Source organism: Oculina patagonica, chromosome 2, assembly GCF_052425735.1.
Source record: "Oculina patagonica isolate OP01 chromosome 2, crgOcupat, whole genome shotgun sequence".
NCBI lineage: Eukaryota > Metazoa > Cnidaria > Anthozoa > Scleractinia > Oculinidae > Oculina > Oculina patagonica.
Window position 1 is genome coordinate 28,080,505 of NC_135759.1, and position 18,473 is coordinate 28,098,977.

The 18,473-nt window shown below is 40.7% G+C and overlaps 1 protein-coding gene across 1 annotated transcript; it reads left to right on the plus strand.

Annotated features, from left to right (window-relative positions):
- Positions 1–367: 367 nt before the first annotated feature.
- On the plus strand, positions 368–16,684 carry LOC144643893 (uncharacterized). The gene is made up of 12 exons (XM_078503282.1): positions 368–683; positions 1,751–3,760; positions 3,846–4,042; positions 5,137–5,313; positions 5,682–5,845; positions 6,981–7,019; positions 8,719–8,963; positions 9,894–10,394; positions 11,216–11,299; positions 11,852–12,027; positions 15,321–15,434; positions 15,932–16,684. The coding sequence occupies exons 1-11, from the start codon at positions 506–508 to the stop codon at positions 15,405–15,407; spliced, it is 3,858 nt and encodes a 1,285-aa protein (XP_078359408.1). The 5' UTR covers positions 368–505; the 3' UTR covers positions 15,408–15,434; positions 15,932–16,684.
- Positions 16,685–18,473: the final 1,789 nt, after the last annotated feature.

The window sequence follows — 18,473 nt, forward strand, 5'->3', positions numbered from 1 at the left end:
CTTTTTGTCTATATGGCTGCGTTGTGTGAATCATTTATTTCAAGGTTGCGCGAATGAAAGACCTAACAAGAATTGCTGGTTACTGACAAATTGTCAACATGGTGGTAGAAACGGTTGGGTGAATTTGAAATCTCTTTTTACCAATATTTTTTCTTTTCGTATTGAAAATGCACAAACAAAACCTATAAAACATCTTTCCCTTACATTAAAGTGTTTTTAAGAGGAAGTTTTTAACAGAAGCCATAACAAATCAATAATTTATTGCCAATAAATCAGAAATTCTTTTAGTAAACAAGACAGGCTGCCTTATGAACCTGCACAGGCACAAATTGACCAATAGCAGAGGCGCTAATTTTTTATTGAACAAGTGAGGCCTAATGCCACGTTAAGTTGGTTATTCTACGCTTACCAACAAAATCCTAAAAACCGAAGGGTTTTGAAGTAGCTTCTTCATCGAGGCCTTCAATTTCAAATTGGAAGCCTCTAGAAGAAGTCTTCAGCTACAATGGCGAAGGTATCATCAAAGATATTGATATTTCTCGGATTCCTTTGCGTTTACATATACGGATCAAAAGGTAGACCATACAATCTCGACGATGTAACTGCAGCGGAAGATCAAAACAAATTTGAAGAAAGCGATCTGTTGAAAAGATCAAAGACTGGCAGTGGCGGGCAAGACAAAGGTATGGAATTCATTCGACACTAATTCGGATAAATTGAAAAAATACTACATCGTTCACGGTTTGTTTGTCGCCTTATGAGTCTCACCTGCAAGTAATGTCTTTAATTAAGAAACGATATAGGTCAAGAAATTGATGGCTGATATTGCTATTATATATAAAACTAGTTGTAGGTTAAATTTCCCATTATGATATATATTTTGTCAAAATTGAACCATCTTTCATTGTTTTCGGTCAACAAAATACACTAAGGCCATTGCTTTAATTACATTCTGGAATTATTTGTGAGGTTTCTCTAGTCTGATTTTAGATGCATCTCTCCGACAAAGCTAAAGGAATTGCTTGTTCTTTTTCATAGCAAACATAAATGATCTACTAAGACACTGATAAAAATTTGAAATGAAATTTGTCATGGCGGTAATAAAAAGAGGAGTAAAAAATACGGTTGTGTGTTTTTAGAAGCAAACCCACATAATTCAGTAGTTTTCGTGCAAAATAGATGAGATTAACTAACGATCGATCGATATTTTTTTACGTTTAGATAAATGTTAGCAAAACCAAAACTCGGTCTAAAACGCACTATTATATTTTGATATAACTAAGGACAAGAAAAAAGACAATCTGCGAACTGCATTGAACACAATAGCCACCTGCAATAGGTGTCTTACAATTAGCGATCAGGTTCAAAGGAGAGGGTGGCTGTTTTCAAGAAGTCAGGTTAGCTTAAACTGGTTCAATGATTTTTCGTTGGATGTTTTTGTTCGTCTAAATTACATCAGTCGCAAACTTCGCAAACCTAAGCGAAGGAAAATAAACTAAAAATACTGACAACATAAACATATTTATAGAGCATATTTCCACCTTTCAAAATTAAGTGTCAAAACTAGTTTTTATTTAAACAGTCGATGAGATGACGTTTCCAACGTCTTATCAGAAACCACCGTAAGACCTTAATTCTCCTATTTTAAACTGCTTTTCTCAATTAATTAATTATGCCCCTATGTGTATATCAAATAAACACTGCCAGTGTTTGAAGATAATATTAAAAGTAGCACTCTTCTTATTTTCAGGCCACAAAGAATATAAGGGAAACAAAAAGCAAGTCATAGATGCCCTCCATCTTGGTCCCTACCACCACGGGCATCCATGGGGCACTATATCACAGTGGCCGGGTTTTCACTGGGGCGGCCACCCATCGCGTCACGGAGGGTGGACCGGTTATCCATCACTTGGAGGATGGCACAAATCTCACATTTCCAAAAAGAACTCTAAAAAATCTGCGCACAAAGCAGCTTTGAAGCGTCATATGCTTCCCACGTTTGCCTTCCCGACTTATGGATTCGCCTACCCCTCCTTAGGGTTTGCTGCCGTGCCATTCACTCCCTCACCTGTTCCCTGGGGTTACGCAGCATACCGTTCCAAAGTTCCTGCAAAGTCAACAAAAGGACAAACCAGGTCTTCAGTGAAGGGCTCTGAGGCGAGCAAGAGATGGTGGCCTGGATATATGGGGGGATGGGGTGGTTGGGGATTAGGAAATGGAGGATATCCCGGATGGGGTCCTTTAGGCGACTGGGGACATGGTTACGATTTTGGTGGCTTTGGTCACGGATGGGGCATAGGTGTTGGTAATAGCTTTCATCCTTTTTTGAGAGCTGAAATTCCTGGAAAACTAAGCAAGAAAGATAAGGCCCAGAAGCGTTGGTGGCCTGGTTACATGGGTGGATGGGGAGGTTGGGGCTTAGGAAACGGTGGTTATCCTGGATGGGGACCTTTAGGTGATTTCGGGGGCCACGGATGGGGTGGATACGGTTACGGGCACGGACTCGGATTAGGTTATGGTTACGGGCATGGATTTGGATATGGATATGGACACGGCCACGGTTTCCGCTCCAATGTTCCTGGTACCGAAGACGGAGAGGAAGAAGGCCCAAAACGAGGATTTATAAACCAACCATTCGGAGGTGTTGGCAACCCATGGTATGACTACGCGCCATTTGCAGACTATGACTATCCTTTCTTTGGCCACAGCCAATACATTCCTTATCCAGAAGCACTGTACGGGGATTTCTTGCCATTTTATGGGTTAAGTCCGTACGCAGCAGGTCCTTTTGGATACGGGTTCAATGGAATCAACGGTTTTCATGGAGGACATGGCTTTTTTAAATCAAAAATCCCCACAGGCAAATCTAAGAAAACACAAAAAAACAAAGAAGAAGGAGCCACCAGCCGGCACTTTGTTCACAATTTTCATCCTGGTCGAATGGGCTGGGGAGGAGCCATATACCCCGGTCACGGGTACCACGGTGTCTTTCCTTTGTTAGGCGCTCACACTTACGGCCTTTATGGTGCAGGTTTTTACGGTCCTTATGGACCTCCGCACGGGGCATTTGGTCCGTACCATAGGTCAGACGTCCCCGAACATGAAGAAGAAAGCACCCAGAGTAGACAAGTGATAAACTATAATCCTGGTTGCTGTGGATGGGGTGGATGTAATTATCCTGGTTGTGGCTATATCGGTGGGTGGACCTGGCCCTTACCATGCCATTTCCACCACTGCGGTTGTTGCCCATGCTGGACACGTTCCAAAGCCCCCAAAAAGCAAGAACTGAAAGAGGAGAAAGGAAAGTCTAGACAAGAAATTGAAAGTCCGGGAGAGGGCGAAAGCAACGAGGGCAAATCAGAGGACCCGAGAACACGTCCTCACCTTGAGGGTGCCGACTTGTTGCAATCAGAGATGCAGAATCTGGCCATGGGGTTTCCTGGGATTGAAAAACTGCACACGCCTATGGGTCTGACGAACCCTGAAGGTCAAGAATCCCAGAGTTTCAGTGACCAAGAAAACCAAGAAATGGAATCTAATGAGCAAAATTCGTCACCTGAACAAGCCTTGGCTCCTGCAACTATTGCTGCTATGACAGGAATGACCCCAGAGGAAGGAAATGGCTTCAGAGCGCCCTCACAAGGAAACATGGAGGAACAACAAGAAGGCCAACAACAATCTGCTGGTGATTTAATGTCCAGCTTCAATATGAGTCCTTCGAATGAAGGCGAAGCACAGGTTGAATCGTTTGGTGAAACAGGTGAGCTGATTGCGAAAGGCGCTTTCTTCCATGAGGGCGTGATCTAGATATTTGTTATTAACACTCTTTCACCTTCTTTTGTAAGGAAATCCAAACATGTACGCTACGGGAGCAGAAGAACAAACCACGGAGTCTGCCTCGCGCAGAGCTGATATTCCCGGCCAGACGGAGGGAGATCTAATCAAGAAACAGGCTGTCGCATATCCATATCATTACCTTTACCCTGGGTATGCAATGGCGCACGGAATCAACCCATATTACCACTTCGCGCCCATAAATTATGTAAGGCATACATTGTGACTTAATTCCCCTTAAGCACCATAGTCTCATAACCTAGTTCGCAGTCGATCTTCCACTAAGGGTTGTTTCTTTGTACAAGGAACTTGATTACGTACACAGATTATGGACTTGTCTGTTTATTGATTGACCCTTCTAGTTCGAGTCATAGCAATACAATGTAAGACTGATTATTTCATCCAGTATAAACTATAGGACACCCGAAGGTGAAAATATCATACACGTACTGCTATTGGATTTGACGTAATCTTTCTTATCTGTTGCTGTTAATTAAATTGTGGGCATTCAGGGGGAGGGATGGTCGTGTTAAGCACCTGAGGTCGGATTTCAAGAGAGCAATGCATCTACGTATTTCCTAGACTGTTTAAGTGGGGCTGTTCCAGGAAACTTATTGGGAGGCTCGTTGGCCTATTGGTTAGTGCGCTGGACTCCGGATCGAGCTTTCTGGGTTCGAGCCCCGGCCTGGCCGGGCACTGCGTTGTGTTCTTGAACAAGATACTTTACAACCATAGTGCCCTTCTTCACTTAGGTGTATAAATGGGTACCGGCGAATTTACTGCTGGGGTTAACCCTCCCATGGACTAGCATCCCATCTAGGGGAGAGTAAAAATACTCCTAGTCGCTTCATGCTGCTGAAACCGGGATAAGCGCCGCCCTGATGGGCCACTAGGCTCATATGCAGAATTTGCCTTAACCTTTTCATATTAATTACTTTTAAATGTTCTGTCTTGCTAGTTACTTTATAATACTTCTCAAGTGGCAAGTATTTGCAGCTATTGTTGGTATTGCTGTGTTGTGTTTGTGTATGTTTTTTTTAGTACCCTTTGCCTTGAAGGATTCCACTGTGAATTTGAGCTCTTGTTTGTCTGTCTGTCTGTCTGTCTGTCTTCTGTTGTCTGTCTGTCTGTTGTCTCTGTCTCTGTGTGTCTGTCTGTTGTAAATAAAGTATCCTCACTCTGTCTGTCTGTCTGTCTGTTTGTTTGTTTGTTCGTTTGTTTGTTTGGCTGACCAAAACCTGTAGACGACAGAGTTAATAACCAGTGAATTTTACGTTTCCTTGTTTTTTAACACCCCTTTAGGCACAACACCTGATGCAGTACCCTTCAGCTTACCCACTGGCACACGCTGGGTTTGCTCCACAAGCATTAGCAGCATACCATGATCATCCCACCCACTCCATTCACGTGGGAGCACCAAATGTCAATGTCGATGTTCACACGACACGGGAACATGTTGCTCACCACTTTGAAAAACAGGTAGGATGTCGTTTTGCATGCAATGTGCTTTAATAATTTGTTTATTGCAAAGTACTATGATCGAGGTATTTAATCTTGTCTTGTTTCATGATCGACTCAAATAGCTGCTGCGATGTGCCCAAAAAGTGTTAGAAATTTTATCTCTTTATCGGTTTTACATATCTTACATCCCGTTCATATTAAATAACATCGAGACCAAAGCGTTACGGAGAGTTAAATTACTTTTTTGCATCTCCCAGTAACTGAAGATTTTGGCTGTTGGCAAACTTGCAATCAGATTAACTTAACACGGTCCTTGGAGCGCACGCACTGTTTTAATATTTACTTTCCTTATCGTCTCACTTTTTTCTCACTACCTTTTATTTCAGAAAGGAGGCAAACTAAAAGAACTGGTGGGACAGTTTTCAGAGAAGTTGAAATTCAAGAATAAACACAGGCAATCTTCCCATAAGAAGAAAGTGACGAAAAGGCAGATACCTTCGTTTATGTCTCCAGCCATGAACCGACAAATGGGATTTGCACCTGCTCTTAGGTCTATATAACTAAACATGATGTTAAAGTAATTATTAACTTCGTTAAAACAAACACAACACCGTTGCTTGTCTTTTTTGACAAAATTGCAAATGAGCAGTTGAAAAATACTTATAATACTTGACTTAAAAAGTAAAGTAAAAACAAGAGCATACAATCTTTTATGAGGCGTTAAAACATGTTTCTTTCAATCACGTTGATGTAATTTTATAGATAATTAAATGCCATTAAAATGCCTTCAAGACTGATATTTCTCTCAAACTGTCTTGTGCAACGCTCATAAGCAGTACGTAAACGTTTTCGATAAAAAGGCATGTGTTAGTTTGGAAAGTTTTGGCAAGCATGATGAAAATTCAACTCATTAATATTACATGCATTTCATATCAACGTGTTAGATTATTCAATATACACAATATCTTCTTATAAAATAGTTTTAAAATTGCGAGAAAGGGAATGCCTCATGCCGCTCTCAATCGAAAACATTTACAATGTTTCCCAGTTCCAAGTGCAAGGAGAACAAAAAAATTCCCAGATCAGAATGTCCCTGGGGCCATAAACCATTTGTTACAAGGTCTCGTCCGGCATTTCCACAAGGACACCCAAAACCAGTGCGCATGCGTCATTCCAATTCTCGCTGTAAATACGCATGCTCAATTGAGTCAAATGTTGGTGCACTTGAATATGACAATATAGTCCCACAATAAACGAACACCATCATTCAGCTTGAAAGAGACGAAGTTTCTGAATGCGACCGAAGAAAAGGCAAATGCGGAAGAAAAATCATGAATAATATATCGCCTTGAAAAATCATAGAGTACTGTCAATTGTGCACATGCTTGTAACACGATCTTTTTTTTTTACCCAGTATGACAGTTACTCGGTGAAAACCCTTTCCATATTACTTATGCAATTCATTGGAAGCAAAGGTTTAAAGGACATGCTATTTTGAAATTAGTTTCCACTGCAATTCAACTTTAGTTTTCTCTCAGAGAGCGATACTGAAAGAGAGCGATACTGAATGTCATGTTTCCACGGAAACAACGGATCCAATGTCAAATTACACAGTTCACCTCCATTTGACTCAACAGTATATTGGCAAATTGCTTATGTTCCTCACCCCTACCCTTTCGTTGTAGATACCCAGTCCCCAACACTGCAGGCCTCCTGGGAGGAAGGTAAGTTGCTGTTCAAATTTCTCATCACAATTGTCGCCAAATGTTCGTTTGTTCTTGTTTGACCTACTGATGACCTTTCATAATGCAATTGTCAGAGTTACCCACAAATGATAAAATTTGCACGGTTCTAGTTCCGGCTTTCCTTGAAAAAATATGAAACAAGAATTAGCTACAATCCCGGCCAAAACGGTTGAGACACTTTGCTAATTTTCACCAATTTTGGTACTACAGCTCATTTTTGTCAATCCCCTTTCGAGCCTCCCCTATTCAATGTTGTCAATGTTGTCATTTTTATGGAAACAAAGCCTGGTGAATTGCAAAACCCATAAAACAACATTGAATTGGAGGGGAGTGGGATAACATGTTTTCAACAAGCTTGCAAGTCAAGACATTCACAAAAATATGTGAAATGCGTTTTTCTCAACTGGTTTCGTCCGGGATTGAAGCCTTTTGGTATTTAGAAGTGTCGTTCGCATGAGGGTAGCTGGTACAGAGAAACGCCGCTAATAAAAGCAATGAGTGCAAAATTTGAAGGTATCAAGGTCGGGAAGCACTAGGCGACAGGCTCTGCGACAAGTCGCTCCGTGTGTAGTTTCTCAAAATAAGTCGCTGAGCTGCGACAAGGGGCGCTCGCTTGCTCAGTATACGCAGAGAATTTGGAAGAGTTGGAATGTGAACTAGTTTTTCAAGTCAAATAACTAGTTTGAATTAGTGCGACTGATCGCAGCGACAAAATTCTTTCTCAGCGACAAAAACTGTCGTAAAAAAGTAACATGTCACACGAGGAAACATATTGCAGCAACCTGTCCCCACGACAAATTGCAGCGACTGGTCGCCTTTTGTGTCCCGATTTTTAGGGGCTTGGTCCAATTATGACACTGGCACCTGTCCGTTTTAAATTATGTCATTACAGACTTAATTTGACTGACTCCTTTCTAATTCTGTTCGAAGTACAATGGGCACAGACGACAGTTTTTGATTGAAATACATTTTTCAGTTTTCATTTCTTTTCTTTTTTTTCCATCTTATATTTCATCAGGACTTTTGAGTGGTAGTATATCCACGGGGTGAATTTATTTTAAAAAGTTTAGGGACTTCAAAACGTGGCCGTTTGTGGAACTCAACTGGCCATCTATTGAAAAGTAATCGACTAAGAATTAAAGCTGTTGAGTTACGATGACAAAAGTATAACCTTTTAACAAATTAATGGCTTAACTAGCCATGAGTTACCCTGTAGCTCAGTGGAAAGAACGTCCCACAACGCGAGAAAGGTCCCTTGTCGGGAACAATGCCCTGCTACATGTCACTCAAGGATATGCCTTATACAATAATGACGTTAGAATCCCAAAACCATACTCCCCCACCCCCATTAAGTTTTTCCTGCATATTTATCTTGTTATGATAGATCATAAGTTGTATAACTAAGTAGTTCCAAGGCAGTAGAAATCAAGAAACCACTCCAAAGTCCAAACAACAATCTCGCTTACTTCTTCGATGCACGTACACGTCTCAACGAGCTCTAAGCTCTTCGGTGTTACGTGGGTAAATAAATTATATTTGCATTTTTCTCCTTATTATATATACATATATATATCTTTCTATGATTTCGCAGTTCCCCAGCCTTAATTTTACTCAAAATACGTCTGTGTGTTAACAAAGACGTTCACAGTAGGTAATGCATCTCTTTATCTCTTTTCAGCATGTTTTCAAACCTGCAGCAACCACAGCAACCACAGCGATTCGATATGAACCCAATGAGTCGTTCCGGATTTCCCGCTACTCAATCAGCAGTTATGGGACCATCCCCTTGGGGGCTTTCAGCAATTAGGGCCTCTCAGATGCGCCCTGCATTGACACCATCCCAAATGGCTTTTTCACGTCAGTTATCAAGTATGACTGGTATAAGTCTCCCGATGTCTGCACAACCTGGAATGGGAATAGTAGGTGAGTTCACGTGAATTAGATTTTAATGACGATTAACTGACCGACCGTGCTGGATAACTATTGGCTGGGTTATTGACTATATTACTAACTAGGATAAAGGACGTAACGCTATATCGTGATTTCAGGTATGTAAAACTCAATTATGAATTTCCTTCTGAACATGCACAATAGTATCGGTAAGGAAAAAGGGGACTACGCGCGGCAAACAAGCAAGGGAAAGTTACCCATAGAGAGGGGGGGGGGGGGGGGGGGGAGGCCGGCTGACTGCCAAGAGACCAAGCGCGCCAACTTGAGTAAAAACGGCAACAATTGGCAGGGTTGGATTATGTGTCAGGAACTTGACAATACCACGGCAACGGTATTTTGACAGGCATGTTTTCCCAAATTTGTAACTTTGCGTGTTTCTGTTAATAAAAATCAACTTAAATGGAATTATTATTACATTTTTCAGTGTTTTTACGGGTTTAAAGCACATTTTTATTTATTTTGTGTACTTTGCAGTGATTTTGGGTGGTTTTCTGGCATTTTGGAGAAAATCATTTTCAGCATTTTGGAGAAAATCGAAGATGGCGGCTTTTTTGACATCATGATGTAATTTCACGTGATGTGACGTCACCATCCCACGTGACGTATACCAAAAGAAAGAGTTTCGGCCATAGAATACATCCTATAAGTTTCATTGTGATTGCTTAAATATTCTGGAAGTTAAACTCCTGGGGGGGGGGGGCTCCAAAGAAGCCCCGGTCTGAATAGGGTTAAAAAGGTGGTGATTGAGAACTCTAGCTTCTCTTATACTCACTTCCACTTCAAAGCTTAATAGAACATTTTTAATTTTCACCCTTCCTTCGTGTCTGTCTGACTGACTTACTGACTAATTGGGGGATGGATAAGATGTTTGATACTTACATTTCATTTCTTTTCTTCCAACAGGGATGGCGTCACGAAAGAAACGATCACCAAAGAAAGAAACTTCGAAGAAGCACAACAAGTCCACAAAACGGCAGTTTCTGGCAGCTATGCCTCAAGCCTTTCCGATGGCGACATTCCCTTCTTTTGGAATGCCAACAGCACCTTTCTTAGGCGCCGGTTTACCGTTCATTCCAACATTTCCTCAAGCCCCCGCACAGCAACAGATGCCATTTAAGTCAAGCGCCTTACCTGCTTTTCCCACCAGAATCGCTCCTACTCGTTTGTCAGCTATGAAAATGGGCACAGTACGGGCGGACCGAATGCCAATGCCATCACCTTTCAGTGGTTTTCAGTCGACCCAAAATAGTCCTTTTGTCAAAGTTCCTCAAAATAGTCCTTTTGTCAAAGTTCCTCAAAATAGTCCTTTTGTCAAAGTCCCTCAATTCCAGAATGCCAATTTTTTCAATGGTGCTCCCAGCAGTCCTTTAAGCCCTGGTGCTCCAATGAGGGAAAGTATGTCAGGTATATCATGCTTAGTTTTTAAATATATTTTCGATGATTACTTACTTCTGATTGGTTCTATAAACGTTTCATTGGGTGCTACTTAGTCATGATTTGACGTGTTATCAGGTGTGATCAAATGCTGTATAAAACTGTGCATAGGGAGCACGTAAGCATGTGTTATTATCGTGAACGTCGCTTCCACTTTCAACAGTGGATATTTAACAATTATTCACCGAAGTGGAAGTGAATAGTGGTGGATATTTGCGCGGCGAGGTAAATATCCACCACATTTACCAACACTGAGCCGAATATTTTTTTTAGTATATACCACACAAGTCGAATAACTAGTGGACTAAAACATCACTTTCGGTGAACAAAGCGACGCGCGAAGGCAGTTTTTTTCTCTTAAGTTGCACGGAGGTGAAGAGTACCTTGGTAATCATCTCCGAGTTAAGCAATGAGCGCGCGCGAAAAGCACTATTCACTTGTGTGGTATATACTAATTCCAGATACGAGACGTTTCCTCATAAACAGATATATATTAGCAGTATGCAGGACGGTTAGTTAGTGCATACGACGAGTGTGAGGAAGATGACATGGGTTGGATTCCTGTCTACGGCGCAGAATGTTTTCTTTATCCCACGCTTGTGACAACAGAAATTTACATCTTTCTTAATTACTTGGTGTATCAAACTATCATTTTCAGTGAAAAAAAAGTATAAATTCTCCGTCCATAGAGGTTTACTCCATGGAACTGAGATTCATCAATGAACTAGTTTCTCAACACAGTTCGTAGCGCCAACACACAAGTTTCCTTCTTTTGCTTTGTAATTGTGCAGGATTTCCCCAAACTATTGAAAGGAATCCAATGCCTATGGTACCAGAAATGCAACAAAGTGAGGGACCACTTCAAATGAATGGAGGTAGGCTGGACAAACTGAATGTTTTTAGTTGTTGATATGACCTCAGCTACTATGATCAATTTTCCACTGCACACTGCTCTTTTCGTTCTCACGGAACTGGTTTAATAACAGTAATTTCATTTGGTAGTAACGTTCTCTGATCCAGAGGTGGTGCGTGACGCTGCACAGGGTAACCAGGGTAACCAGGACAGCGTAGCGTTGTCCCATGTCCCCGGTTAGTCTTCCATGCAATGCATCAGTTAACGTTTTCAACCTTTTCTTCGCTACGGGATACTCATCTATCCATATACGTATAGTTGCTAATCATGAGGAATATGACGGTTACTCTAATCAAAGGTATAAAAACTCAGTCTTATAAATCGCGCGATCTGTCTTCATTTCTACCTCTAGTTGTGTTGATCTTGAATACTATTATTTCTTTATCGAATATTTAACCTTAAAAAAAGGAAGATGCAAGTTTCGTAAAACGAATGGGAGCAGCACAAGTGTGCAGTGGTTTGAAAAGTTTATGCACCGTGTAATGAGCAAATGTTCATTTTTTGTTTCCTACAGAGCAACTTGCAGGTTTCAATCCATCGACTTTCGGTTTCGGTGGACTACAGCCTTCGCCGATGTTTCCTCAAGAAGGACCCGGATCTGAGGAGCCACAGCTTCCACTGGGTCCCCAGAAAGAGATGGCATCGTTTTATCAAGTCCCTGGGGAAGGTGGAATGATGGAAGCACCGCGGGTAAGAAAAAAAAGACAAACCTTTGACCTGTCGTAGCACGATTTAATTATGCGCGAACGCTTTCTCGAGATAAATCGTATGAACTGCCATAAGATTTACATTAATTAAAATTGAAATACAAAAAGTGTCAAAAGAAGGTCAATTCAAACTTATTCAGACTCGCTCTTGTAAAGAAAAAGATAGATGGTATTACCTTAGATTTACTGAGTTCTGCAGACATTATTAACTTGTACAGCACTCTTGACAATCAAGTGGTAAACCAAAAACCAAATTTAATCGTGTAAATGCCTTGTGCTAATTTTCTCGCCTTTACAACAAGTTAAACAATCATTTCTTAGTTTGCGGGTGGAAGTAACCGGAGTACCAACTGTTGTTTAAGGAACTGAAACGAAATTTTCGTGCGTGTTGCATAATTTTAAAGTTTTCACCTTACTTAGAAAAAATGTCACCTTTTTTTCGTCAACGATTTGCAAAGACGGGTTTTTTTGCGGCCATCTTAGTGCGACCAATACAGCCTTGTGACGTCACTAGCTGTTTTTCCTTTGTGACGTATTACGTAGGCCCTGCTAAAAATTACACATCTGCAATCTACAATTTCATCAGGGTAATTATTCACTGATATTCAGGTAAAAAGAACGAAAGCAAAAGCTTTGGTAAATTAAGTGATCAGTGCAAAGCGCGGAAGCTAATCTCAGGCACCTTATTGGCAAAAACGACAAAGTTCTCGTGGTGATTAGTTAAGTCGCACGAGTTTTGCCTAGAATAAATGAAACCTGGCAAACATAAACTCTTACAGCACAAATGCATTAGCACATACGGCACATATGCATATGCACATATAAGCACAGATGCATTAGAATATCTTTTCCGGTATTGCAATGGTTGGCTGGCTCTGTTATAACGCTTTTTTTCGAAACATCGATAAGGTTAAGCCCAGGAGTATAAATAGCTCGCCCTTTGGTATAGTCCGCGTCGGGGTCCTGTGAAAAAGGACTGTTATTGGTGACTGAAGTCTGGAAAAACAAAACTACCCCCACAAGACAATAACACAAGAGGCACACCCAATTATCTATTTTAGTTTTATACCTTCATTGACGCGATTTTTTTTGCACAACGCTGTCCCGATCTGCTCTTTACTTACAAAACGTGCAGATGAAACTTGTTAAGTATCCTTAACTTAAGGAAAGTCGTAACCAAAGACTCAACCGGCCCTGATTATTTCTGCCATCGTCATCATAAATAGCAGTGTCAGTGGCGGATCCACTTTGAAGTGCCCCCCCCCCCCCCCCACCCCACTTATTTTTTCGGAAATAGCGCATTTTCTTTGAAGTGCCGGAATTTTCTTCGCAGAATTCAATATTCATAGCCAAGCAGCCCCCCTTAGCTAAAGGTATGGATCCGCCACTGAGTGTAATATCTTCATAATATTTAACGGACAAGAAGAAGAGTCAAATATTTGTAATAAACGAGGCCCTGTTAGGGGTTTTTGGGATAAGGGATAACAGGAAAAAAAATTTAGGGATAAGGGATAACTGGAAAAATAGTCTAGAGATAAGGGATAACAGGATTAGTTTTAGGGATAATTGAAAACGAGCTCTGTGACGTCCGGCCTCTGTTTTTATCACACTCGACTTGTGCTTTTTACGCTTTTCCTACTTTTTTTTACACCCTTGATCGGTTATTGGTCGTAATGAGTCAGTTCAAGCAACACTTTGCACCAAGAGCACCGCTTTTGTCCCAGATGGCCTGGGGTGAGTGACCACATGTAGTGTGTCTGTTCCCAGGTGCGCTTTTTATTCTCACCATCATGCCATCATGAAGTTACAGCATGCATTTACAAACAGGATGATGAATGGCTTTGTCAAACACCAACCCGCCGAATTCCAATTCCAATTCTCAGGCTTAAAACTCATTCCAGTTTTTTGGTAAAAATTACCTACAAACACACGGAACTTCCATGGGCACTAAATAGCGGTCGCTTTTGCCAATATGTTTATGGGCTGAGTTGAAACAGACATTCTTTGAGCCAAAGCGCAATCAAACCTCTCTCTTTGAAACGATATATCGATGACATTTGCTCCCTCTGGGACACCAACAGAGAGGTCTTAACTCAGTTCATTGAACAAGCAAACAATCATCATAGCATCCGACAATCAAGTTCACGGCTGAAATTTCCGATACAGAAACTACTTTCCTGGACACCAGCGCTTACAAAGGCAAAAGATTCATATACGAATCAGTGTTTGACATACGCATCCATTACAAGCCCACTGAAACATTTCAGTAAACTTATTACTCCTTGTGTCACCCACCAGGAGTAAAGGAAGGTTTCATCAAAGGGAAGGCCTTAAGAGAGCTTAGAACAAATTCCTCTAAGGAAAGTGGTTATAACAAGTGTACTCGACGAGGACCCACCTTGTGTAGGGGTAAGGGGGCTATGCAAGATACCATCTGTCTGATTAGCCAAATGGACAAAATTTATTGGCCTCAAAATTCAAGTTGAGACTTTCATATTCGGTGTGCATGAACCTTGTATCGCTGGAGAAATAGCACAAGGAGGTTTGAATCTTTTTCTTAGTTTCTACTCTTGATAAAGTGGGGGCTATATAAACAAGACACCATCTCTTAAAGTGGAAAAGGTAGGGTGCATAAAGAGACCACCTGTCTGTTTGCAGAGTGGTGGGTCCTGTCTGAGTACAATAGTTTCGACCATTTCCCTAAAACAAAATGTAAGAAAAAAACCAAGCACTTCCTGCAGTCCCATCTTATTTAGAGAGGTTACCTAGAGAGCCAAGTCCAAAGAACTCTTACCGGGAGTTAATTTTCAAAGCAGAAAGCAGGCCCTACAACCAAGTACCTTAAAACAAATAAAAATTCTTGCCTTTTTGTAATGCAATACCACCCAGCAGTACCAAACTTGTAGCAAATACTCATGAAAAACTTGCATTTAATAGAACAACAACCATTGCTCAAGAAAATATTAAAAGAATGGCTAATATCGTTGCGCAAGCCGTGAGTAGTGCAGGCCTGTTAAGTTATTTTTATCACAGTTATTATAGTTTAAGGTAAACACAAATAAGATATTTTTGCATCTAATGAGACATTTATGCAAGATTTCACTTTTCTGTACGGTGTAAACTCCACCATAGATACTTTTAGGGATAACACTGTTGATACTTTTAGGGATAAGGGATAACTGTGCTCCGAATTAAAGGGATAAGGGATAACTGAAACCCCCCTAACAGGGCCTCATAAACGTATTTGTTATTTTTTACTATTTATATGTACTCCAGTTCAACATGCAGCCCGGTCTTGCGGCCTTGAAGAAGTCTGCAGTTCCAAGCAAGAAACAAAACAAAACGAAAACTTCTAAATCATAGAGACAGAGCGTGGCATAGCGAAAGAAGGTAAATACTAAAAGCCATCTTTTGCAAAGTTACAGGATCTGTGTACATAACGGCGATTTGTACATAACGGCGAACGAAGTCCATTGAGTATTATTAACAACGGAAGGCGGGAGATACGTCCGTGTTTAAAATCGACACAAAAAGCTGCATAATGTCAACAAAAAGGGATATTGGTCAATGTTCAAATCCACTACAATTGGTATATGAAATCGCACAGAAAACGCACAGTTCTGTAATATTACAAGACCACATAATAAAGTTTTGAAGTTTCTCATTGATGTAGATAATTACCAGCTAGTCGTCGTGTCGCCATGAACTAAAACAGCTTGATATCGATGACTACTGTGCTGCCTTCTTGGGCAAGAAGAATTAAACTTTGACTTCCTGCTCCATGAAAATGAAAGCTACTGATCAGAGCGAGGGAGCATGCACTTCCAAGATATAGCGCGGTTTGTCATATATTTTACATGATATTGATCAGTCTTCTTCTTTCTCAGGTTATAGATGCTAAATTAAAGTAATGAAAGAACTGGAAGCCATATGATTTTCGAAAAAGAACAGTGTGTGGTACTCAAGAATGGATGATTATCAACGTTGGAAACATTACGATACATATATTCAGTTTTTCAATTCGTCAATTGCTTAAAGGCAATAGATGAAAATACATGCAGTCGCATTGAAAACGGTAGCAATATTTCGATTTGCAGTAGAACTTAACTGATTTCATGCTGACAGAATTTGAAAACAATATGCTTTTAACGGTTTTCCAACAACTTGATCAATTTTTTAGCTCAAATATTAATTAAATGATAATATAGCAGGACTGTTTTTTGAGAGCCGACTTTGCATGCAACTTCTGTAGCGCGCTCTGCTCGCAACATGCAAAAAAGGTGCAACTTTTACCATAAACCAACGTCTGACGCTACGATTGTAAAAGGGCTTAAGACTTGTTACACGACAATCGAAAGTAAATTGTAAGTTTAATCAATACGAGCCAATATCTTCGTAGACCTGTCGTAAACTCGTCCCAAGCGCGAAAGTTCTCCTGTCAAAATTGGCCTTACAGCTAAGAAATTAGTTTAAAAAATACCGTGCAGGTACTAATTATAAACAGAAATGCTTACTGTAGAACTTTTTATATTCTGCTGGTTGAAAATCGTGTTTTAAGTACCTTAGAGTCATTGTGTCGTGTTTTATGTTAACGAATTTAAAAGAAAAACATACAAATAAACTTCATCATAATCATCAAATAGTTTTCTCCGCGTGCGATTCTTCTAGACACGTTAACAAATGCAGGGTGATTCAGTTCAAATTTGGAAATGATATGTCCCCCAAGAGTTATGCCCTAATACCCATAGGTTGAGTTCTATGTTTCTACGCTCAGTTTTCATTCCAGCGACATTGTTAAATGAAATTGTTGATCTACATTCTTTGAATAGAATCCAGAATGCCACAAGAGTTTGACTTTTAACAGCTGGAAAACAAGTCTTCCAAAAAGTGCCACCTACTGTCAAAGCACTTGAAGGATAAAGAGCACAGTGGCCGACGATACACCCTTCACCTCCCCCGGGGTAAATAGTCGATCCCAGTAGGAAATGTCCACTTTCGTGAAGCGTAGCCTGCGAACAGACCCCTTGGCCACTCTCGGGTCGCTTCACTCGCCGATTTCTTTTTTCGCCCGCCCTTTCAACAATAATCACTTCGCATTCGGCGAATAATTGTTAATTATTGTTGCTTATCTGCATAGTGCATTATAAAAGCATTTCCAAACCTGTTAATAATAAATACACGCGAAAATAACGAACGACGTTTCGGTGACATCATGGCACCATTTTCAAGTTAAAATTCATATGCGGAAGAAAGTTATTTATACTAAGATAAAGGTGTGATAATGAATAAATTAAGATAAAAATAACTGTTCAATGTTCATGTTCATTAATGAATGAGAACAACGTCTGTTCGAGTCTAAACAAATGCCTTCGCGCGAATTGAGTCCGACTGAATGTTAAGGGGGCTCGCCATGGCAGAAAGCAGGGGCCCCTCCCTAAGGAGGCTTTACAAGAGCTGACCACGCGAGGAGTAGGGGCCGAAACTGTCTGCCTTGGTTCCCCCGCTGGGAAGCACCGGAGTGTTTTACTACTTCTGCTAGATTTCCACGTCAAATAACTTTAAAATCGCTGAATACATTTTGTACCGCGTCAGTTTGGCTTTTTCTTTTGTTTAATGACTTTTATAGCTTTAAGAGAACTTTTAAACGTTTATGTCGCTTCGTTCGGTGAATTTTGTGTATGGAGCTGAACCTGTGTTTTATTCTTTTAGCGGCGGTGATTGGTTTACCGCGTCATCCGATGAAAAGACCAAACATTTCACCGCCACGCATATCGTAAACCAGGCAAATTTCCAACTCACTGGACTTCCCAAGTCCCAACAAATTGGAAAAGAAACAGCATCATGGGGGCCCTGCACAGAGCCAAGCGGATATCAACCGATCTTGAGTCCGATATTAAAGAAATTATCGAAAAATCTACCTCAAAGCAGGATATCCTAAGCGTTTCATTCAAGCCACAGTCAACAGTTTTCGCAACCAAACGGAAAAGGAGGAAATGTTAATACCAGATTACATGTTTGAGTAGAGAAAGAAAATATTTATCAAGTTACCCTACTCCCACGACAACGAGAAGCTCAGTAAACGGTTCATAAACAAACTGAACATTTTCACGGATTGGCGCTTCATGTTTATTATTCTCTGGCAAACCCAAAAGATCACAAATTTATTTAACCTCAAAGACAAAAACGGCCACAAATCAAATGTTATCTATCGTGCCGTGTAAAATTGTGGCGAAACTTACATCGGCGAAACAAAACGTAATTTCACAGTGCGGAAAGCAGAGCACGAGAATAAGACCCATAACTAGGGGTGGTGGATGGTCCTTCAAAAAATGCGTGTCTCGCAAAATTTTAGCCAAATTTCAGGAGTCTCGTCGTCTCGAAGTTTTCTTTGAAGCCTTCTCGGAGTCTCGATTTCTTTTGCGAGGCTAA